Source organism: Anthonomus grandis, chromosome 3, assembly GCF_022605725.1.
Source record: "Anthonomus grandis grandis chromosome 3, icAntGran1.3, whole genome shotgun sequence".
NCBI classification, from domain to species: Eukaryota; Metazoa; Arthropoda; class Insecta; order Coleoptera; family Curculionidae; genus Anthonomus; species Anthonomus grandis.
The window spans coordinates 37,320,093-37,345,622 of record NC_065548.1 but is presented as its reverse complement, the minus strand read 5'-3'; the positions used below and the strand labels follow the sequence as shown (position 1 = coordinate 37,345,622).

General features: G+C 32.1%; 1 protein-coding gene across 1 annotated transcript; it reads left to right on the top strand.

The window, feature by feature from the left end:
• The first annotated feature begins 839 nt into the window (after positions 1 to 839).
• On the top strand, positions 840 to 25,530 carry LOC126734524 (DNA-directed RNA polymerases I and III subunit RPAC1). The gene is made up of 6 exons (XM_050438197.1): positions 840 to 1,023; positions 1,084 to 1,384; positions 4,117 to 4,239; positions 13,467 to 13,649; positions 13,851 to 14,093; positions 25,375 to 25,530. The coding sequence occupies exons 1-6, from the start codon at positions 964 to 966 to the stop codon at positions 25,482 to 25,484; spliced, it is 1,020 nt and encodes a 339-aa protein (XP_050294154.1). The 5' UTR covers positions 840 to 963; the 3' UTR covers positions 25,485 to 25,530.

Here is a 25,530-nt window from a genome sequence, read left to right as displayed (position 1 = left end):
ACGCACTCACAGAACACAAATATAGTCGAAATCTACCAGTCGAAATTGTAATTCTGTGCGAGTTCGCATTGAGTGCGGCTTAGTGCAGCCAGTCGAAAACGCCATAAAATTCGAATAATCCCATGGTTACATTTTGTATGCAAACAACCAACGAAAATCGAAAAACATGGAACGGGCTTATTTGCAGAACTGTCAGTTTTACGCCGTAATTTTTTCTGAAACTCCAGAAATTAGGATTTTCAGTTAAAATATGCTTTATACCTGTAAAAACTCTATTTTTTACATGAAAAGTCTTATTAATACCATACTTACAGTTTGGAGTATTTAATTTATATTGTTACTTTTTTTATGCATTTTAAAACCCTTTGTTAAATTTATTTTAATTCATCTTAAAATAAAACATTTAAAAAAACAATTTAGTTTTGGGTTTTTTTATTTAAAATTTGTCTTGAGAACCAAATTTAAATTAAATAATATTTTAGTTGATGTGTTAAGTCTTGATTGAAGTGATGAGGGATGTCTGAGATGCAATATTTTAATTTTTTTTCAACATTTAAAATTAACGATTTTAATTAAATGTGGGCATTTCTAAACTGATAAGCATATTGTTTTTTTAAAATAAAATAAAATTCTATTTAAATATATCTCATCACTCGTCAGTTAACGCATCAACTTTTGTAATTCTGCAAATTACTTCAAATCTAAATATCAGGCTTAAATTTCCCGCCACACGCCACCCAAGATGGTTGCCCCCGTCTTTGTCAACACCGTCAATAAAGCTGTCAACAGAATTTCTGTCTGTTCATTAGGCAACACGCAGTTCTCTATATTTGTATTCTGTGGTTTCACGTAGCTTAGTGGCAGTTATAACCTCAATCCAATGATCTCTCAAAAAGAAAACAAATAGCACACAAACAAGAAAACACGCTATGAATTGTTTGATTATTTAGTTTAGAAGGAAAAATGGAAACGCTAAATGATGAAAAACCCCGCGTTATTTTAACTGAACACAAAATAGTAGATGTGAGTAAATATATTATAATGGTGTATTAAATTCAATATTCTGGAGTATTTATATTTTAGAATATTCCTCAAGGTCCTACCGTATTCGATGAACAATTCGATATTAAATCGTTTAAAAAGAAATTCCAAATCGTCATGGTGCGGCACGACCATTTGGAGATGGAGTTTGACCTTATTGGAATCCATCCTTTTATAGCTAACACTTTCCGAAGGTTAATGCTGAGTGATGTACCAACTATGGCAATTGACAAGGTGCACATTCTGAATAACACATCCATTATTCAGGATGAAGTTTTGGCACATAGGCTGGGGCTTGTTCCTCTAAAAGCTGACCCAAGGCTATTTGAACATAAAAGTGATGGTAATAGAATTCATAAATACCTTATTTTATTTAAAAAAAAATGTGATTAACCCTTTATAACCCATTTACACAGCTGAAGAAAAAATCTAATGTAAGGTATGCTATGGATTTCCTTGGTTTATGTTAAATTTGATTTTTTAATGGCTTGGTTTATGTTAAATTTGATTTTTTAATGGCTTAACGACCACACTACTTTTAGTTTATTTTTCTCCTAATATGTTAATAGTATAGCACCAATTTCCATTATTTTTAAAAGACTTTTCTTGAGGTTTTTATACAACTTAGACAGTGATTTTTTAGTCATTAACACTTTCTCAGATCTTCAGCTCAAAATGAAATTGTCCTTCAGACAATTTTTTTTATCTGTCATGATGTATCCACAATCCTTTTTAACAACTAAAGGGATTAATTCACTTTTTTAAAATATTACCTTCAGTCATTTTTTTGTCCCTAGTCTTTAAAAGAGGAAAAGGTGGTTTTTACATTGCATATGCACTGCAAATTTTGGGGAATCTCAGTGGTCCTACAGATGGAACATTATCATGGCACTTTATTCTGCAATCCTCAAAATTGAAAGCTCACTGCATAAGTCCCAAATAAAGCTTTTCAATCAAGTTAGACAGCATAACTGGTGTTTTAACAATTTTGGAATCCAAATTGATTTTTAACAAGTTATGTTTTTCCAAAAAGACATTATTTAGTTAGACGTTAGTTAAATAAATGTTATTTGCTTTAGAATGGTAGATAAAAAATCTCATACAGGGTGGCCATTTGAAAACAAAACAGAGCCTATTTTGGGTCCTTCAGAACATTTGCGAAAAAATCCTCAGACCCATCAATTTTTGATTCAAGGTGGAAAAATTTTTTTGCTAGTTTTGCTCCCCTGATAGTGGGGATGACAAGGGCCCCCAAAATTTTAAATGGAACGGGGGTCAAGTGATACCTTATTTTGAAGGTATTTTTATGTGGGTTATAACCCTAATGTTTTAAATTGTTAATATTTGCCTAGTCAATACAGGGGCTAATAAAAGTTACAAAAAAATGTTAAAAAGTATAATTTTAAATAAAGAGCTTAAATATAAATTTAATCAAGTAAGTGTTCAAAATGTTGGCCTTCGACTTCCATACAATAATACAGGTTTTGTTCAAACCTTTCCCGTACGTTTTGCAAAATTTCTCGGGTCATTTGACAACATTCATCAATTATTCTTTGTCACAAATGGTCTAGCGATGTTGGCTGACTAGCATAAATTTTAGTTTTTAAATGGCCGCATAAAAAAAAATCTAACGGGCTTAAGTCCGGGGAACGAGGAGGCCATTCAATAGCTCCTCTTCTTCCAATCCATTGTCCTGGAAATGTTTGGTCCAAATATTGATGAACCCTTGCAGCATAGTGGGGTGGCCCCCCATCTTGCTAAAATACTAGACAATTTTCCAAGTACTCATTGTTATTTACTAGTATCTCCACTAATGCTGGATGAATTGTATTTTCTAATAACTCCAGGTACATCTCTCCTGTTAAATTTCCAGGTAAAAAAAAGGGGCCTACGATATGTTTACCAAAAATGCCAGCCCAAACATTTAATTTTTCAGGATGTTGTGTATGCACCTCATGAAATATTCTGGGATTTGAATCAGCCTCTTTGATCTTGCACAATATGGCCTAAAATAGCTACTTCTGAAGCTTCATTCACCACTGGATTATCCATTTTGCGCTTTTTATTAGCCACAGACCCAGTTTCCCTAAATTTTTGAACCAATTCCAAATTGTACTTGCGATGGACCTGTCAATTAGGGTGTTGTAGTGTATTAAAGAGCTGGGCAGTTCTATTAGCATTTTCATTGTTTGCAAAGAAGAGAGAAATTATTTCAACTCTTTCAGCAAGTGAATAAACCATTATCACACTCAATGTTGTAACTAACTAATTTTAAAGAGCTATTTGTTTGACATACTATGATCTGACAGCAGTAATTGACAACCACTATTAAACTTCAAAATGTTGCTATAATAACAGTCTTAACAATAACCAAGAGTTCCCTTGCAGAATTGGCATAGATACCTACGGGTATTAAAAAAAAAACAACAGAAAGTACGGTTCACAATGTAGGAGAACAAAATTTTTGGTATTTATTTAACTGCTAAATTTACAAGCATTTTTTTTCATAAAAAATGTTGACATGTTTTTATAACTTTTATTAGCCCCTGTATCGACTAGGCAAATAGTAATGATTTAAAACTTTAGGGTTATAATCCACATAAAAATACCTTCAAAATAAGGTACCTCCCGTTCCATTTAAAATTTTGGGGGCTCTTGGCACCCCCGCTAGGGCTTTGCCCCTTGAATCAAAAATTGACGGGTCCGAGGATTTTTTCGCAAATGTTCTGAGGGACCCAAAATAGGCTCTGTTTCGTTTTCAAATGGCCACCCTGTATGTAGATACTCAATTTAAATAAGCCACATGAGTATCTTGGAATGTATATCCTTTTTAACAGTTCTATGTAACTAATATGTTATTATAGAGCCAATAGAAGTTATAAGGAAAAGATTGCTGGAAAAAATTGTCTTGTAAAGATGGTGACATAATTAGCCTCTTAAATTCAACTTATGAATGTCTGATTACTCTAGAAAGTAAGGATGAAATTTTGTTATTGTAAGGCTTTATCCATAACTCCGTTTGAAACAACAAAGCTACTTTTTGAATTTTTTACCAAATAACAAACTTTTTTTTAGCTAATGCACCATCCGATGAAAAAGACACTTTGGAGTTTGAATTGAAAGTGAAATGCTCTAATAATAAAGATTCAATTAAAAAGGAATCATCAAGAGCTGAAGACATGTATAAAAATCCCAATGGTAAGATTTTATTTGTTTATTAAGTGTATTATTTCCCATAGTGAAACACTGTATTTCTTATGGAAGCTCTTTGAGACGCTCTTTGTGGTATTTCCAGAATCTGTCTCTAGAATGTGACATGAATGAATGTTTCGCCTCTGATAAAAAGCATTGGCATTGCATAAATGAAACATATTGACCAAGTTTGAGATACCTATTTATTCATTAGATCTCAATGACTTCCAAAGAATACCAATAAATCCCAATGACTATCCATGAATACCAATGAATATCAATGACTGCAAATACCTCCAAAACAATAGAAAGCAATGATAGAAATGTGATATATTATTTTTTGTGATTTTATTATTTCTACACCCTATAAAACTGATCCTATAGGCTTAGAAAAAACATTGCTAAATGCTACAAAAATTATGACTTTTCATTCCTTCAATGATAGAAAATAGTATGTGGGGTGTTTTATTAAAAAAGTTAAATGTGTTGCCAGTTTTCACTAAAAGTGGCAATATTGCAATGTTGTTAATTTTAGGGTGATAGAACAAGACCTATTGAAATGTGACAATATTTTAAGAAAATCCTACCTCTTGTCTTTTAGATAAGCCAAGCCCACTATCAACCTTGATACACCCTGTATAGCATAACTTACCTCACAAATAATTTTCACCAAACCAATTTAAAAATTTTAAAACTTCTTATATACTAAATGTGTGCTTAATTTCTCCTGTCTTTTAAGTTTAAAAGGGTAATTTCCTAGTAATTTCATAGTCCCTAAAAACTATATTTATTTTCAACATTTTGAATATCAGTAATCGCCGGCCAAACATATTCATCAAGTTCCTGCTTTAAGAATTTAATTTTGTTATTAGTATCACCTGTTTTTAATGTTCTGCCTATATACCAAGCTATATCGTAGTAGATACAATAATATTGCTCTGGTTCTATTGACAGTATTTAAGTTTTAGTTACTATAAGTTATTTACTGTGTCTGAGGCCTTGTGAATAATTTGGCTTTTTGTTGGATTGTTCCGCTCAAGGTCTGAGAAACTCTCATTTTGTATATCACATCAAAATCTGAGTCAAAATTACTTGATCCATTGCTACTGTTACTTTCTTGACTTAGTGTGCCTTGTTTTTGGCTGCTACTTAAACCTTTGTGTCAAACCAATCTGTCAGATGAGAATCTGGGACTCTGCTTTTAGGCCAATTACCAACACAATGTGCTTTTCCAAACTAATTTTTTCCGTGTTGTCAATCTGTATTCGTAAAAAAGATTTATCAGTTGCATCACAATCACCTTTAATTCTACTACTAAAGTTTTTAATATTAAGTCTGCTCATGCCATTCATAAATCCTGCATCTTCTTCTATATATTTTATGTTGGCATTTTCTGCTGTACTTATCAGCAGTTATCAGCAGTTTTCATCCCATTATTTAAGAGTACTGTAAATTCATTAGTTGTTTGAACCAAAAGAGTTGAACTCCGTTAATCATCATGTCAAGATTAATATCACTCTACATATTTTTACCTTAATCTATTTCACCTTTTGCTATTTCTAAAATGGTCCTGATTTCCTAATCCTCAATTCAAGAATCCTCAATCAAGAAGGTATGACATTAATCTTCCAACTAAGTTGACTCCAAATCTAGTATCCTTACTCTCGAGGAAAAATGATTTTTTTACCTAAATGTTTATAAATTTTTTACCTATATGTATATGGTATTAATTAAATGCAATTTAATTTATTCACTTTTTTATTAGTTTTGATTAATTTGGCAGTAAGGTCAGGACTCAAAATTACACTCCAGACAATGTATCCAAGGACTTTATTGTTTGAGTACTACTCCAATTTGGCTATATTAGCTAGACAATTTTTTCTTTTAATTTCTAAGTCTTCAGAGAGATTTTGCAAATTTATGAACTGCATTTTTAATATGCAGAACTCGTTTTCATTTTCTTTGCTTTTATTAGACAAATCATGTTGGCTTTGACCAAGTTTTTCACTCGGTTTTTCATTGTGCTTATTTTTTTCTGACTTTGATTTTCATTCTCCTCAAGTTTTCATTTTTTTCCGGTTCGTCCGTTTGATTTTTCTTTTTTTTAACTGTTTTTGGCATGAAAAAGAAATTATTTCTACTAATTTTTTATGACCGTCAGCTATTTTAAATAATTTGGGATTTTTATAAAATATGTCATAAGTCAAGTTTTTCATCCTCCTCTAAGAGAGATGGTAATTTATTTTGTGCAAATTTTTCCATATTTGCCATATCATTGTAATTAAAAAATTTAATGGCCAAAAAGTAATGGCTAGCGTAATCAGAATATACTAGCAGTACTGGAGATTCACAGGCAGGTCTAAATCTTCTGCAATAAAATCTAACTGCAAATCTCAGAGAACCCTAGCTAGTTTTTGAACTGCTTGGCCATAACTAAAAGTAAAAAAAAATCACTGCTACAACTGCGTGGTCTAAATTATTGGTTTCTATATTCTAATAAAGCACCACACACTCAATATACGTTTTATACATTTTAGTCTGCCTCAAAAAATCACTTATCTTTTGAACTTTGTATGTCAACAACTAACTAACTTAAAGCAACAAAACAAACAACAACTACAAAAGTTTCTATAATAATTAACAGTAAGCAAGAAATAAGTTCACGCCTCACAAAATAAACCATTAGGCAAATTAAAACAAATGCAACTGAAGGAGACAGTCACTGCGAGATGCGACCAATTTCCTTAAAACTGCCTTGAATGTCGCCAGACTTTCAGCGACTGCCACAGAATGCCGCACGACTTCTATAAACTGCGGGTAAATGCGTCATTGACTACCAGATTTCGACTGACTAGTGGGTTAATTCCCGCGACTTCCGCAGTTGAATTAGACATATGCACATGTCATTCCAGAGGTGACACACCCCTCGGATAGAAAAAATGTTAGAATAATGGCTTACAGTGATATCTGTAGTTTGCTCGAGATTTAATCATTACTGCTCTCTTTCATAGGGTCTCAGTTTAGTAATAGCACTGCATTCAAAAAATAATATAGAGATGTGACTCAAACAAAGCATGGTAATGAAGAATAAATTACAGGATTATTCATTTCAAGTGCTACTATTTTAATTGCAAAAATGGCTGATGCCATACATTTTGTCAATTTATCTATATGAATGTCCTAGTTTAAATTTTGGTCAATTGTAATTCCCAGGAATTTAGATTCATCCACTGTCTGAATTATTGTGCCAGTATTCTGAAGATAGGAATGTTTGACAAAACATGTATTTTGTTTTGTTTGTACTTAATGGAAAATGTCAATTGTCAAACCAGCAGTTTATTTTAGTAGGTCTTTATTTTAGTATCCTACAAAATATCTGGCTTTTGCATCAGCTGCACCTATCAATTTACAAATAAGATTTACGGCAACTCTATCATTGATATACCGGGTGACACAGAAAAGAGGGAACACTTAAGAACTTTTTTACTTTTCAAGATAAACAAATGAAATTTGGTACGTGGTAAGTTGAAATTTATTTATCAACCGATTTAAAAGATAATCATATCAAATTATTGGGAAAAAGAAACCGCATTTCAAAAGTGATTGTTCCCAATAATGTGCTATTTAAAAAAATAAAGTAAATGCCAAAATTAATGGTTTGGACAGTTTAAATAGGCGTGTAAAAGATTTAAGTCATAAAATGCAATAATGAAAACTATTTTTCCGTGACTACTTGATTAAAAATTACAACTTTCAACGCATTCATGGCACCCTATTTTAAAATTTAATTTTTTTATTATTTTAGTATCATTGTTTCCAGAACATTATTTTCTAACGAAATACATAATAATATACCACGTGTCTCATTTAAAATAAGAAAGTTAGTGTCATTTCCTGTTAAAACGGAAGTGATGGAAAACAATAATATATGTCAAAAGATGCTCTAATAACTATTCTATCGATATACCAAATTTCATTTGTTTATCTTGAAAAGTAACAAAGTTATTTAGTGTTCCCTTTTTCTCTGTCACCTGGTATAGTATAAAGATATATTGTATGTAGATAGTATATAGAGAGGAAAATGATGATTGATTGCTACTAGTTCTAAGTTTTACTGACCTAGAATTAATAAGGCTTTGCCAATAACTCTGTTTAGGGCAATAAAGCTACTTTTTTAATTTGAAACAATCAAATGTTTTTGCTAGATCGCAATATACAACCACATCCATTAACTTTTCACATACATGTTCTAGTAGCCTATATTTAGCTATCTTGTGTGCTCATTTCGTTTTGAAAGTCTAATTGGGGTGACTTTCAAAATTGGATCAATTTGGAGGAGTGATTATATTGTTTTTGTTTAAAAATTTGGTCCATGCCTTTGAAAAAGTGGGCAATAGGGAAATTGATCAAAGGCTGCCAAAGACTTTTATTTCCATCCATTTATCATTTTTCATTCAGGTGGAATTCATTATTTCCACCTTTGTGGATTGGAATGAATCTTAACATTTTTAACTCATCTGGGAAAACATCCTCAGAGAATGAACAATTTTTCAAAAAAGAGTTCAACAACATTAAGGAACAGCTTTTCAATAATTTGTGCAGTAACCTGATCAAGACCTGAAGATGACTTTATACTCTGATTGCCGGATGATAAACTCCATTCTTTTGAGTTTAACTCTCTTGTAGAGAAATGTATTTAATTTTTTTCATAAAAAAGCTAAACTTGCCAGAGAAAATATATCAAGCCATAAGATTAAGTTTCGTAGCCTATCCACAAATTTTTTCATGTTTTTGTTTAAATTTTTTTTTGTTTTAAAGCTTGTGTTTCTTTGGAAACTGTAACGCCCAATAGATTATCATGATCACTGAGACCAGACTACAACACATTTAATTTTATGTCACTTTTGTTACAAGTTGAGCACAATAGTCAATCATGCTTGTACTATATGTGTAAGTGAATATAACGTGTACTCTAACATGTAAGTGAATGTTACATGTCAAAAATACATATTTTTAATTATTGAATTACGACTACGACCCGTGAACCCGTGACTGCTGTCTATATTAAGTCTATACAATTCTGGGTAGTAAGTTAGTTTCCGAAAAACTGTTCAAATCTCTATAGATATTGAAGAGATATACAATACCAGGGTTTAAGAAAGCATATGCTAACAAGTCTTTTTCTTGGCTTCAACTTTCAAACTTTTCAATAATTGATGTTGAAGCTTTTCAATAAAAACACATTATGCTGTGCTTACCCAAGAAGGCAGAACCACCACATCAATAATTAGTTCTATGGAATTAGAAAATAACTTTATATCCTTCCAAAACAATATTTTCTTCAGGAGTAAGATATTATTCAGTTAAACAAATCTTCTACACAGTCACTAAGAAATACTGAAAATTCTGTCATTGTATCTCTTATGCTACAAATATTTACTGAAAAAAATATTTAAAAACATTTTCACTAATGTCAACAACTATTGTCAGGCTCCATATTTGAGCAACAAGGATTTATACTCTTTTATTAAAGGTAAAAAACACGAAATCTACAGCATCACAAATACATTTAATAAAATAACGAAGGTTACATCTTTCGCTCGACTAGAGCATCATCAGACCTAAACAATAATTAAAATTATGTAACCCGAAAAAAGGAGAATTCAACAAAAACTTACCATAACATACACAAAACACCTAATATTTAAGTAAACAAAGATTACAATAAAGTGGCACTATCTATGTACAAAGAACTCAACTAAACAATCAAATCCTTTATACATTTTAGAAATCTAACCATCATTTAAGAGTCTAGAACTACTTGAGGTTATTAAAAACTAGGTGGCCATCAAAATCAAACCTTTCATTAACACAGGACAGATCCGGGCTTTTCGAGTTAAGGATTTATACTGTTGTCTGTTCTGCAATTGAATTACACTCTTCATGAGTGTTATTCCCAGTCAGGTCAAAATTCATATTTCAATTACTATTGGTTTTTATAAACCTTAATTAATTACTGGTGACAGAAATAAAAAATATGACTAGATGTCTTAAACTCTTTCTAGAGGTACCAAGTTTTAGGAAGTGCTTCATTTTGTAAATCATTTGCAGCTGCCTTAATAATGCAAACTTATACAAACCAAAATCCTTAACCTAATAGATTTCACAATATTTGTGTATGTTGCTACAGGGTTTATTTATGCGTTCGATTTTGTAATTTTTGAGCCATGTATTACTTTGACTCGCACTATACAGTGATGTTCCAAGCTGGTCCCAAAGAATTTATGTGTTTGGTTTGCAGAGTCTCTTCCTTTATTTTGAATATAGGAAGAACTCTAAAATTGTTGTGGATTTTTTAAATAATTTGTAAAACAATTATATTATAAAATTTTATATAAATTAATATTGATATCTGTGGCTTCAAGTTTGGCGAGTTTTTGATTTAGTTCCGTCATATTTAAAATGTGTTTAGGTTCTTGTTCCGTGGTATGTATTGAGAATATCATACTTTTATTTAGTATCTTTAGCTCTAAGAATTTATGATTTAATGTCTTCAAAGTTTTTAGTCTCAAGCTTATAATAATTTACTAATATATTTTTTCTTCTTTTTCAGATCTTTTGTCAAATTGATTATTTTATTTGAAATCTCTTTTTGAACTTCTTCCACAATCGCCTTTTCTTGGCCTTCACTAGAATATTAAATTTTATTTCCTCCTATTTTTATCGCTGGAGAACGTTCCAAGCAGCTGTGGCACATGATACAACAGAAATTGGTCTATATCTATTTTGTAGCATTTTAATTTACGAATCATAACTATCAATCAATAACTATATTTAAATTATAAATCAATAAATGACTTTTTTTTGTAAACTGCCTGCGTGCAATTTTGGTTGGTTTGCAAGACAGAAATAGAAGAAAATCCACTGTCCATTAGCATAAGTCTACCTTTGATTTGCTTTAAATAATCACGTAAGTTACTAAATTTAAAAATAAATGCCTTAATAATGTAAAAACATTTAGGATATAAAAGATATATGTCTAGTTCTTGAATCATCAAATATAAATATAGTAAAAGAGACGTCTACAAGCCGTTTAAAACGTTCATCAGTAAAATAATAGGAATAAAGTAAAATGGAATAAAATAATAGCAAAAGTGATATTACTAAATATGTTTTAAAAGTTAAACGGTTAAAATTGAAGGTAGAGAAGAAAATAATTTTATAAGGCCTGAAACTGACTTAATAACTTTATACATCTTGAATTGATTTCTACTGTTCGCATACAAGTCTTGGTACTGGTCTTGGGCATCAGAGGACTGCACTGATCAAAACTCCAATCCAAAATATGTCAATCACATCTAGGAAGCCATTTGATCACCAGTCCCACTAATGAGACAGTTAGGAAAAGTATTTGTTAAAAATTGTTTTACCTTAAGGGCATTATGATAAGAACAACAGTCTTGTTGAAAAATAGATGATCCCAAGTCTAAATCAGGGAGGATTTGAATGGCAGGAAGAGCTTACAGCAACTCAATGTATTTTTGGGCGTTTAGAAAAGGCAGTTTGTTTGCAACATCTCTGATACAATTATGCCAAATACTTATGTAGAAAAAAAAACATGCTTTATAATATCATACAAATTTGTCACTTATTTTGAGAGGCGCAAAACAATACTTTTCCTCTTTAATAAAATATGATGCTCTTTTTCATAAAATATGATAAGATACTCTATAAAGAAGTCAACATTCAAAGTTAAATGAATGTAGATAACGTAAATTAGAAAAAAAAGGCAGCAACATCGCAACGCCGCTCGATCGCATTATTAATTCCACCGACACAAGTAATCTTTACCAGTGACGTCGTCAAAAAATATTTACATGATAAATATTTATTATTATTAGATTATGCTTTAATTTATAAACAATATTCCCTTTTAGAACTCTTTATGCGGTTTTTTAACGTTGAATGTTACTTTACGAGAGTAAATGTACTTATCCAATAAAATTCATTTTTATGGAAATTAAATATTTTATAATTATTATAGATTTCTTAATAAGGTTTCATTATTCTACGTTTATGACGGTTATCCTTGGATATGATGTTATGATAATATCGATATTTACTTGTAAAAAGATCGGTTTGAATAGCCTTTTTCCCATGGTGCGGCACAAACAGCACAAGTTTTTACTATCCTAACAGTTCACAAAAACATTGAAATGACTCAACGTTTTTCCTTTTTCAATCAAAAACTAAAGAAAAAACACAGAACTTCACAAATGCCGAAAGTAAACACAAAGCCGTTTGTCAAGATGATATTTCGCAAATTGACATCAGCTTTTGCTTGCGGTATTTCCATTTCAAGTTTTTTAGACGCGGTTTTAAGAATAAGAATGTTAATATTTTTTTTTGCTTTAAAGATGTTGTTTTTGCGCTTAGAATAACATATATCTATTTGTACTTTTTTTTAAAATCCAAAATCTAACATCAATAAGTTAAATTAACATTATTATATAATATGTTGATATATAGCTGAAAATTTCCTCTTTTGAAAATGCGTGTAAACTTGACAACAGAGAATCCATGAATATGTTTGTAAATAAAAAACTCCCTTGCCCCTGTGCACATGTTGAACTCAAACAAAGATGCTGTTTATTAATTCTAGCCTTTCGTTCTAAGGTACCATCGATAAAAATGTCCCTATAATATGTGCTCATTTTCCCGAAACGAATATCGAAATTTTAGATAACTCATAAGGTTTATTTGATGTGTGTAGGGCGTGTGTGTGTGTGTATATGTATTGACACGTTTTATATTGGATCTAATTGTGGTGTTTATCTATGTGAGTGTTGGTAATGATTTTGTGTAGGTCGAAGTATGCCAAAGGATTATTTTGCCTACAGGATTTGCGTCTACTGCATTAATAGCAGTATTTTATTTATTCATAAAGTTAGATTGCTTTACCCTCAAATAACGAGTTTAACGGTTTAACGAAAACGGGGCTCGTGCCCATATAAACTTTTGTTCAGAATCATATAAACTATTTTTTGTGAAAGTTTGGGCAAGTTTGACAAAGAGCTTTTAACGCTTAAGTGTGCGGGATCCTTTGAGAAGGCATTAAAATACATAAGACATGGAAAATTGAAAATTTTAAAAATTTTCCTGCAACTTAAAGACAAAAGCAAATAAAATTTTTTGTATTCAGTAATGTCTGAAAACCTTGCATTATTTTTCAGTCTATTCCAAACAAATAAAGTGGGTCCCATTAGGAAATCAAAAAAATAAATTTAAAGAAAGCGATATTGGACCTATTCATCCCGATATTTTGATAGCAAAAATGAGGCCAGGTCACGAGCTCGATATCAAATTATTCGCGGTGAAAAGTAATGGTAAAGACCATGCCAAATTTTCACCTGTTGGTAAGTTTGTTTTCTTTATTTGTTTAAATTAAATTTTGTTAATATATAAATATGAACCCAACTTTCTGAATATATTTATAGACAAGAAATTTTGTCCATTTCCATTAATTAAAAAAACCATGTTCTTTCATATTTACTTAATTTATTAATTTTTCATATCATAGTTCTATTAACTTTATTCTTTACTTTTCTCACTTTTAGCAACCGCATTTTACCGTCTTCTTCCCGACATAAGGATAGTTAAGCCAGTGGAAGGTGAAGCAGCTTTGAGGTTACAAAAATGTTTTTCTCAAGGAGTCATTAGCATAAAAAAAGATGGAGATAGAAGATATGCCGTGGTAAACGATAATCATGCTAGATATGACACTAGCAGCAGAAATGTCTTTCGATATGACGATTTAAAAGATTGTGTGGTTATGTCTAAAGTTCGAGATCATTTTATATGTAAGTTAAAAAACGGATTACTTCATACTTTAGTTCATTGGAAAATATTCTTGAAAAAAAAATTAAAATCGTTGAAGAAATTATTTAAAATCTACAGAGGAACAAGGAAGTTACTATTTAAATAATAGAGTGTTTAAAATGAGGCCTCAGGGGCGATACTGCCACCCAAAAATTTAAAACCTATTTTCTTAAAGAAGGTCTAAATAAAATAAATGAAAAAGTCTCAGTCTCAAGAGTTGAAACTGACCATCGAATTGGGGTGGTTTGAGGGGCATCAGCCCAACAGATTCCGTATTTACACAAACTTCGTTCTTGTTGTTCACTGCTGAAGGTCTAGAGGGCAGTTCATCAAAAGTGTTGACATCCAATATTGCGATTCTGTTTTCAACTTTCTGAGTCCTATCCTTCATTAATGAAAGAATCGGCTTTTACAGTGAAGACAGTTTTCTCCATATTTTTTTTTTATTCCTTTATCATTGTTTTTCAAAATCTTTTTCTTCCAACCTAGCAGAATTCTCTTTTCGCTTTTCCCTAAGTTCACTTTCGCTTACAGGCTTTGGAATTTATTTCCCTTACAGGCTGGCGGAATTTTTTTCTGCCTTTGCAGAGTTTTCCAGCAACTTGCACCAGCAAAAACGAAGTTGTTCGGGTCATCGCCTTCCTTAAATAATAAGTCTCTTGAAACTGTCCACTTTTTTTCTCGTCGTATCTCAGTCCCTTTGCTCCAGCTCCCTTTAAAGTTCAGTAGCTTTTAAGGTCACCAGTTTTGCCACTTTCAAACACTAACAGTCCGATTTATTTCAAATCACTATTATTTATTTGTCACCAATGTTAACTGACGCCCAACTTACACCTGACACCAATGTAGCGTTTTTATCCTTCGTTAAGGTGTAAATTAAAACAGTCGATACATAAAAATTGATATATTCTACACTCAATTAACAAATCTGTCTCAAACTTTAAACCTACGGCTTAACTCTATGTTTATATTACAGACAGTTTTCAAATAGCGTTATCTCGCTTTAGGATAGCTGGTATATCAGATAGAAAATTCTGTACAGGGTGCTCCTAGATGCCGAGTACCACAAATAACAGTTTGGTGAACTTTAAAAAAACCATAATTGAACTTGGAGCTTGAGGCAGTCTTAGTTAAATTTTTAATTTATAAGATGCGGTATTATAGATCTAGGAAATCGGTATAGATGGAAGTAGAAAATCCTAGAACAATACGTACATTTAATTTTCAACATTAATATTCCGTGAATACGCTGGCTTAATCGTGGGTCTGACCATGATGACCAAAGCAGTCATCATTTGAGAGTATGATTTTACTCTCAAACGATTTTCAAAAAGCGGTGGGATGATATTCAAATCTGCAAATTATCTAAGGAGCTTCTCAGCTACCTGAAGAAACTGCATGGAATCAGCAAATTGTCTCTGGCTAAAGGGAAACTACGACTTATACCAGACATCTTTACTTACTATACTGTGAACCAAATGGCCACTTTTTGAAAATGAAACTAAGGAGGCTTAGAACATTGAAAGGCTAGAATTAGCATTACCGTGGAAGTATAAGCAGTTTGTTTGCTTGCAACATCTCTGGTGCAATGATGTCAAATGCTTATGTAGAAATGGCAAAAAAAAACACACTTTAAAATGTCATGAACATTTGTCATTTATTTTGACAGACGCAAAACAATACTATTCCTCTTTAAGAAAATATGAAAAAAACTTTTTTCATGAAATATGATAAGATACTATATAAAGAAGTCAACATTTAAAGTTAAATGAATGTAGATAACGTATATTAGAGAAAAAGTCAATAACATCGCAACGACGCTCGATCGCATTGTTCATTCCGACACAAGTAATCTTTACAAGTGACGTCGTCAAAAAACATTTAAATATTTATTATTAATAGGTTATGCTTTAAATTATAAACAATATTTCCGTTTATGATTTCTCTACTTTTTTTAGCGTAAGGTTTTATGAGATAAGTACTTTTAGAGTGAGAGTACTACTTATCTCATAAAAAGCATTTTATGGAAATTTAATCTTTTATAATTATTTTAGATTTCTTAATAAGCTTTTATTATTCTACATTTAGGACGACGGTTGTCTCTTGATATGATGTTATGACAATATTAGTTTTGACTTGTGAAAAGATCGGCTTAAATCGCCTTTTTTCCATGGTGCGGTACAAACGGCATAAGTTTTTATTATCGTAACAGTTCATAAAAACACTGGAATGACCTTTTTTCTTTTTCAACCAAAAACTAAAGAAAAAACACAGAAATTCAAGTGCCGAATGTAAATACAAAACTGTTTGTCAAGATGACATTTTAAATTTTTTTCGAAACTGGTTTGGGATATGTTAATAATATTTTTTTTGAAGATGTTATTTTTGCGCTTAGAATAATATATATCTATTTCTACTTTTAATTTTAATCCAAAATCTAACATCGATAAATTAAATTAACATAATTATGTGATGTAGCTGAAAATTTCCTCTTTTGAAAATGCGTGTAAACTTCACAACAAAGAATCAGTGAATATGTTTGCAAACAAAACACCCTCCTTGCCCCTGTACACATGTTGAACTCAATTATAATTTTAGCCTTTCAATGTTCTAAATAAGCAGGAGTCCATTACGTAGAGCATACAACCGTGAAGAGAAGACAATGGAGAACATACTTTGCGATTGCCCTACTCTCTCGTCAATACGCTGCAGAATTTTCGGCGTACCCCACTCCACATGCCGTACACCTATACCTTCTTTAACCAGGTAGAGGAGGTATAGGGAAATACTAGGAAAAAAGATTCAGAAAGTAACTATGCATTCAAAATTACTAAAATAAACGGGTGTTCCATTTGAAATATCAAAGACTACTGCGATTTTTTCTTATACCAAAAAATCGCGTCGATAACGGTATATCGCTAAAAATATTTTAGATTGTTAGATCACAAGCAATTATATATTTTGAAAATGTGTTTTACCAAATTTTCAAAAAAAAATCCGATGTCCGTAAACGTCTAGTATATTACCAGCCGTGATATTCACTGCATATAATAACAAATTTCAACGTGTCGATTTTCGTCGCCATGCCGATATGTCCGATTACCACAGTGGAGAACTGAGACGAACTAGAAACTCTAAATTATCCTTCCGTTCCGATTTCCGGGTGAGGAGGCTGATCTGGAGAAGGGTAACATCCGGCGTTCAAAATTTCAGAGTGGATCTATGTAATATAAGAGGTCTGAAACGCCGTGCATCAATATCTGCAAACAAACAGATCTCATAATTATTTTAGCTCTAGCAGAGCCGAAAGTAAACTCGAAAGCAATCAAAGTTTATATGTTGTATCTTGAATACGATATTTACACCCGATTTAGGTGCAATTTGGCCTCCGACATATCTTGCTAGCGTGAAGAAGCTCTGGAGCCCCCAGGGTTCAAAATAACAACCGAAAGATCCTCAAAATACTTCTGCTTCCTCTACTGACCACCCAGCGATACATACTACAGAAGGTTTTTCACCGACCTTGCTGATAAAATCGAAGGGTTTGCTTGCACCGAGCTTGCACGCTTGAATCCAAGTTCAGAAATTGTTATTGCCGCAGACTTTAACGTCCACAATGTCAACTGGTTGACGTATTCTAACAGAACTGATGATGAAGGGCGCTAATCAGAGGACTTTGCGATTAGTCACGGTCTAATGCAGGTTATACATAACTAAGCAGAATCCCTGCTATATAGCGAGACTTATACCCTCCTGCATCTGTTTCTCGCGACGGATTCTGATTCGTACAATATTACCGTACATGGATCACTAAGAACATCAGACCACAAATTAATAACTGCAAAATGAAACAATAAACTTCTAAATTGCCCAAATGGATCCATGGAAGATTTTCTGGTCTATAGAAAAAGCAGTTGGTCAAAGTTTCTGTAGGTCAAAACTTCCACCATTGACTAGAAAAGATGGTTCTATTGCAATGACCCCAATGGAAATGGCAGACTTGGTGGATCAAACTCTACTGTAGATCCACAAGGCAAACAGAGATAGTCCAGAGATAGTCTTTTGTCCCAGAAAAAGTTCTCAAAGGCTTTTACACTAACCGGGTCACCGGCCCTGATGAAATGCCAATAGTATTATTAATCAAATTCATTAGCCATTATCAAAAAAAAAACGCGAAAAAAGTAAACAAAACATCGGATTTCTGTGTTATCTACTATCTTTCTATGTTAGTAAATTTTTAAAGTAATTGTATACAAATCTGACTAAAAAGTACCTGAAAATATGCAGTAAAGCGCCCTGAATAATATTTTACTCATGGTATTCTCGATATAAGTATTTTCGATTAAAACTTGAATAGCTTGAATTTCTTTGAGTGACATGTTGTGAGAGTTGTTCTTGTTATGGACATCTATGTATGTGAAATGAACAAATAGGTGACCTCCACATTCAGTTTTCTCATTAGTAGACTTGTATTTCGGCCTTAGTTTGTCCACTAACTTAGTTTCGTTTATGGCATTACAATCCAGAAAAATAAACTATTTTTGCAATTAACGTATATGTATGAAAAACAGTGATGAACTTTAAATAGAAAAAAAAATTCATTATAAAAATAGAAAATTAAGTAAAAAATTTTGAAATTGAAAGAAAAGTTTGGTATGTCAAATTCTAAATGGCAAGTAAAGATAGATTGACTCAGCGAGATGATTGAAAAAGACGAACAATGAAGAGATTAAGAAGGCAAACATTAGATTTTCAAAACGACGTTTTTATAACAGAAAATAATTCAGAAAAAGGAATAGAAGACCTGAAGCAGACTCTTAATATGCTAATAAAGGATAAGGCTCAACTTATCGCGGAAAATGCTCAACTTAAGAAAAAAAAGGCAGAATTTTTAAGCTAACTTTTGGGTCATCAGACGTTTTAATAACGGAATTTAAACAAGAAAATTCCGGAGCAACAGAATGCAATAAAAACTCTTAAAAAACCAAATAACGTATATCATAAAAGTCAAACTGAAAATGAAAGTAAATATAATAAAAATTTCAATGAAAGTCAAGTATCCATTGAGAACCTAAAGACTAAACTTTCTACTTCAGAGATAATCATCGAACAGTACTCTGAGAAAATTAAAAATGATAACAACACAACAGTTACTTGTACAACTTCTGAATGTTTTATTGATGTCACCTTTTAGCCTAAACTTTTATATAATTTTTTTTGTAATGTATTATTTAATTATTATTCTTTTACTATTTATCTTGCAGACTTATTATTTTATTGTATCACAAGTTATTACAGTAGTGCGTGATTACGTATAGGGTGTCCCACTTTGGGTACTTTTGCGAGATATCTCCGTTATTTTTAGAGATAGAGAGTTGCGGTTTTCGCGACACTGCGCTACTTTTTTGTAAAACTACAGATGGTGTTAACAAAATTTTCATAGCCCTTTTAGTTTTTAAGATACAGGGCATTTGAAATTTTTGCATTTTGGGACTTCCATCGAATCTCCGTTATCTTTAAAGTTTTTGTAAAAGTAAAAACTCATTCTTATACATTTTTTTCGGTAGTATCCAGGGGTGTAGATTTATATATTTTTTTGATTAATAGTTTTTGAGTTATAACCCAAACTTATGTTTTTTTTACACGGAACACCCTGTATATTTATAGTTCATAATATTGGCCTTTTTTTTACCTTTTCAAAAATGTATAACTTTATGGACTTATTTTCAAAAATACGCAAATAAATGACAATTTTCTAAATTTAAATGATCAAATTCATAATTTAATGGGAGGCCATGGCTATTTATAACAAGAAAAAAAATGACAAATAAATAAATAAATGTCAACTATCTTCGGGTTTTGATTGACATTTCTCTGTTTTTGATTGAGTTTATGCTCCAAAATCCATTTATTTTCGTTATTTGTAAATTTGGCCAAAAAGATGCCAGCATTTGAAAATTATGATATGCTTGTATGTTTTATACAAAGCAATAAAAATGCTGAAGAAGCTTCGGAACTATATTTCCATAGGTAAGTTAGAAGCCGTTATATGACTACCTACCAATTTCTAATCTTATAATTTTATGCTTGTTAGATATCCAGAGAAAAGGCAACCGTTTTTTGGTATATTTGCTCGTTTAAAGGACAATTTACTTGAGAACAGATCTTTTGTTTAGTAGCATCCTAAAGCATACAATAAAGAAAATAGGGAAGATAAAGAAATATATGTTTTAGGTTATATAGAAGCAACACCAGAAAAATCGAAAAAGAAATTGGAGTGCCAAAAACTGACGCACAATTAGATGGTACCTAGACATACTTGAGGAAGTTATTCCAGAACTTGTGCAAATTATCCCTCTAGCGCAATATAACACTGTCTATCTATAATAAGATGATGCCCCATGTCATAACTTTGGGCTAGTAAGGGCATTTCTTGAAAATAACTTTGCTCAAAGGTGGATAGGTACCAACGGACCTTTTAGATGGCCTCCACGGTCCCCCGATCTCTCGATTTTAGATTTTTTTTATCGGAGGATTTTTTTTATACAAGATCAAGTGTATAAAAGACAATGCAATAATCTAATAGAACTTCAAGAAGCAATTCATTTTAAAATCTGAGAAGGAGAAAAATTGTTATTTTGAATGCTATTCAAAGGGTTAGAAAGATGTGCCAATTTTGTATCAGAGAGGATGGTGGTCATTTTGAACATCTCTTGTATTGTTATATGGTTGTTTTCTTATAGTGTTTATTGTTCTTTTATTACAAAAAAAATAAGAATGATGCAATTCGTCGTTATTAATTCGTAACTTTTTATTTTACTATTATTGTTTTTCATAGCCTGCTATTAAATTATGCATTTAATTTAGAAAATTGTTAGTTATTTGCGTATTTTTGAAAATAAGTCCATTCTGTTATATATTTTTGAAAAGGTAAAAAAAGGCTAATTTTATGAACTATAAATATATAGGGTGTTCCGTTTAAAAAAACATAAGTTTAGGGTAAACTTTAAAAATAACGGAGATACGAGGGGGGTCCCAAAATGCAAAAATTTCAAAAATGCCGTGTATCTTAAAAAATAAAAGGGCTATGAAAATTTTATTAACAGCATCTTTAGTTTTACGTAGCACAGTGTCGCGAAAACCGCAACTCTCTATCTCTAAAAATAACAGAGATATCCCGCAAAAGTACCCAAAATGGGACACCCTGTACTTATGATAACTTATCTGTCAATTTATTGATCTTTCTTTTACAATGGCGTATAATTTCAAATAGTTCATTTATTACGATTTAGTCATTAGCCATTAAAAAAGTGTGCTGCACCGTTTTGCAAACTGTTTTCTTCTCTTCCCTGGAGACTGGAAAAATGCGCGGATTCAACCGATATCGAAAAAAGGAAAAAGACGGTGCTCATCAATTACCGTTTGATTTCTTTAGTCCCGGCAGTCGCCAAGGTAACGGAGAAACTTGTCAACCAGCGAATCTTGAAATACCTGGAGTCTTCCAACATCAGTAGTTTTCGAAAAAGCAATCGCTAATCGCTATCTGTTGGCCTATGTCACGTATGTTTGTATTGAGGTCATTAAGAAATATGGTGAATCCCGTGCAATACCTCTCGTTATTTTAAAGGCATTCAATAGAGTCTGGAATGAAAACCTTTTATAAAAAAAATTTATTCTTATGGTCGCCACCAATTCTCGTTGCTTCGCTTGGAAGCTTCCTCGAGAACTGATCCATCCAAGTTCTCATTCATGGACACACCTCGCAGAGGTTTCAAATTGACGCTGGGGTCTCTTAGAGATGCACCTAGTCCCCTCTTCCTGTTGTATATCAACGATTTTCTCGACAAGACTTCTAATCCAATTTACGGCTTTGCTGATAGCAGTGCATTGGTGTGTTCCTTCTAGTCGCCTAACCAGATATCAGCCGATACCCAGTGCCAAATAACAATTATTAATGCCGACCGAAAACAGCATTTTGGATTGGGGTGAGTGCAGTCTGATTGAGTTTAACACAGCTATGACTTATTTGGTTGTTGTATTTACAAAGAAGGCTGCCGCTGCTGCCCTAAGTCTTGATATGTCCGAGCTTATTTGCCGCTGTCTTCGTCAGTTCGCTCGTTAGGTGTGGAGGTTGGAAGCAATATATCTTGTCATGATCATGTACCGAGAATAGCTAAAGCTTCTCAAAAACTTAGGGCTCTCTTTAAAACGCAAATGCTGTATACACCGCAACAGCTTTTAAGGCTTTACAAGCTCAGATCCGTCCACCTCTTGGGTATAGCTCTCACATATGCAGCCGAACATAACCGGAAGATGAAAGCTGATTGATTCCATCTAGAAGGGAGCCATATGTATTCGTAATCACTTACAGGAGACCAGAGAACACTAAAATCTTGGCAGTTTGGCGCATAGAAGGAAGATGGCGGACCTGACTCTGTTTTATTTTACCATATTATTCCACCTAGAGGTATACAGGCAAGATCTACTTGGCAGGCAGATGCGAATCATAGCTGCAATCGGTGCAGACCGCTAGATAGAAGGTTGTCATATCGGGATTGCTTTTTATGGAGAAGTGCAAGTCTGTGGCATCAACTTCCAAAGCACGTCTTCCCGAACATTTCAACTTGCAGAACTTTAAGAAAAATATCCACAGACACCTTCGTAGTATTGGTGCTACTCGTGCTACTTGAGTACCATAGGGTTTGTATTTGTGCCAGTGTATTTCGTAAAAAAAAAAATCATATTGAGCAACATTTTTATACCTGTATTTTTTCTATCTTTAAAAGCCAGGAGGATTGAGATTGATTCTGTTTACACAGAGCTTTTACAACATTTACATTTAGCAAGGCATTTGAGAAAAACGAAAATGCCAATTTTCGTATTCATCTCTAGAACTCATATCTCTAGAAGTAGTGATAATTTTTGAAATTAAAATAATATTGTAAGTTTCGTGTCCTTAAATTAACTTCGTTGCAAAATGGCACCGATCGTCGGAAAGGAGTAGGAATAAAACCCACAAGACTAATGCGAATTCTTTCTTTACAATTCTGAGGGAACGTGGTTATATTAGTGAGTTCAGGGAAAATGACAACGGCTTTCAACATTGTTAGGAACACTATGAGTTTGTGGAGTCGCTTAAAGATATAAAAGTGCTGAAAGATCATGTCTTAGTGTCTCTTGATGTAAAATCGTTGTTTACTAATATCTCAAAATCCCTAGTTATAGATGTAGTAAATAAGCAATGGCGGTACATTTCATCTTATACTCTTGTAGATAGTAGTTCCTTACTAATTGAAATCATTAATTTTTGTTTTAAGTCCAGGTATTTCAGTTATAATAATGTCGTTTAAAATCAATTAGATGGTAGCGCCATGGAAAATCCAGCTAGTCCCACCCTAGCAAATCTTCTAATGAATTATTGGTTATTTGGTTGAATTATCTTGTTACAAGCATATTAGAAAAATTACACAACAAAATACCTGACGACACTTTTCTTATAATTTCTGAGGATGAGTACATTCTGTACCACTTTAACAGCTATTATAAAAAAATACAATTTACTTTTGAAATGGAGAATGACTCCATCCCTTTTCTCGACACTATGGTGATTAGAAATACGCATGGCACGTTAAACCAACTAGTAGTGGGAGAATTATAAATTTTTACTCTAGTCATTCCATCGGTAATAAGGTGGGAATTATGACGGGACTACTCTATAGATCGTTTAATTTAAGTCATGAATTATTTTATGATGAAAATATTAACAAGATTAAATTACTACTTAGAAAAAACAATTATCCCACCACTTTTATGAACACTTGAATATCTAACTTTCATGGAAAATACTTTACAAAGAGTGATGCTGAACAGACTCATAAGGGGAGTATCCCCTGAGTGTGTATTTTAAGTTCCCTTTTATTAAAGGTTTATCGAATAAAATTAGTAGCTGTTTTAAGCATACTGGAACTATGGTAGCCCTTTATAATGTAAAATCCACCTACCCATTGTTTACTAGGCTTAGATTTCATTAAATAAGCAATCGGGTTTTATCTATGGTGTTATTCACGTTCTTGCGGGAGATCATATGTCGGCAAAACTAGACAGTATTTAGGTTTAAGGGTTAAACAACACACCAACGATTGTCATACTCAACATGCAACAAAAAGCAATAAAACAGCCTTAGCTTGCCATCACTTTGACACTGGACATAATTTTTTATTTAATAATGTGGGTATTTTGGATCGGGAAGCTAACTCTAAAAGAAATATTAGCAAAATGATTCACATCTATTTATGTAAAGACACCTTGGGCCTAAGTCTACAGCAACCTTTTAAATGAATATAATTTATTTAAATAACTAAGCCTTACTTTTTAATCATAATTGATTTATAACTCTTAAATAATAAAACTAGTAATTAAATGTGACGAAAAAATAAATTACTTTATGGGTCTACGGAATCCGTGGCTTTTTTTACCTTATTTGTTTATTTTTGCTTTGTTTTTTTGACTACCGCATAACTGTGACCATCGCGTAGATATTGTATTCTCTTTTACAGTTTGCGGTTAACACCAAGCAAGAGTGCGTTTTGTTAAATCATTGTAATTCATTTATCAGTGTCTATTTGTGTGAAGTAAATGTTATTCAAGTAAGAAAATCAGTAATGTATCTCATATGTCTTTTTTTACGCGTTTTCGGATTACCACTGATTGTTAGGTTAATTAATTAGTTTATTTTTAACTATTTTTTTTTCAAATCTTCTCATTTATTAATGAAATGAACTATCTAATAGTTTGTTTGTTTTGTTTTTTGTTTATGAACTCTATGTTGTTTATTATTATTTTTATTTTTTGTATTTATCTTTGAACAAAGGCTGTAATTCTTGCCCATTTTAAGGGACTTCTGCCTATTTTCTTATGTAAATCTATATCTTTATTTCAGTGCCTGAGGAAGCTGGAATTAAACCGGCGAAACGTTCCACTAAAAAAATAGTGTTTATTCCTACTCCTAAGTTTCGACAAACCCTGCCATTTTGTAAAGAAGTCAAAATACTAATTTTTTTTCCACCAAATTGTGCAGTTTTGACCTAATTTAATCAACCCTGTATCTCTTAATGTTTCTGAGATCCCGAGTGCTGATCCTTAAATTTAAAACACCCTGTACTGGAGTAATAGTTTAAAAAAATATAAGTGATGAAAGACTTATCAAAATAATATTGTTTAATTAATTACTTACGCTTTTTTTTAACAATATTTTTATTTCAGTTACCATCGAATCCGTTGGTGCTCTTCCTCCCGAGGCCATTTTTAAAGAGGCAGTAAACATATTAAAGGACAGATGTGTATCACTTCTAACCGAACTTAATAATGCTTAATTTGTAAGGAATTTTATAAAACGTCTAAATATATGTGTAAAAATAA

Bases quoted from the DNA above. Each gene is read 5' to 3' on its own strand.
- LOC126734524 (XM_050438197.1), top strand. From the start codon at position 964: ATGGAAACGCTAAATGATGAAAAACCCCGCGTTATTTTAACTGAACAC. The intron at 1,385-4,116 runs GTAATAGAATTC...ACTTTTTTTTAG, and splicing joins ATTTGAACATAAAAGTGATG to CTAATGCACCATCCGATGAA. The intron at 13,650-13,850 runs GTAAGTTTGTTT...TCTCACTTTTAG, and splicing joins TGCCAAATTTTCACCTGTTG to CAACCGCATTTTACCGTCTT.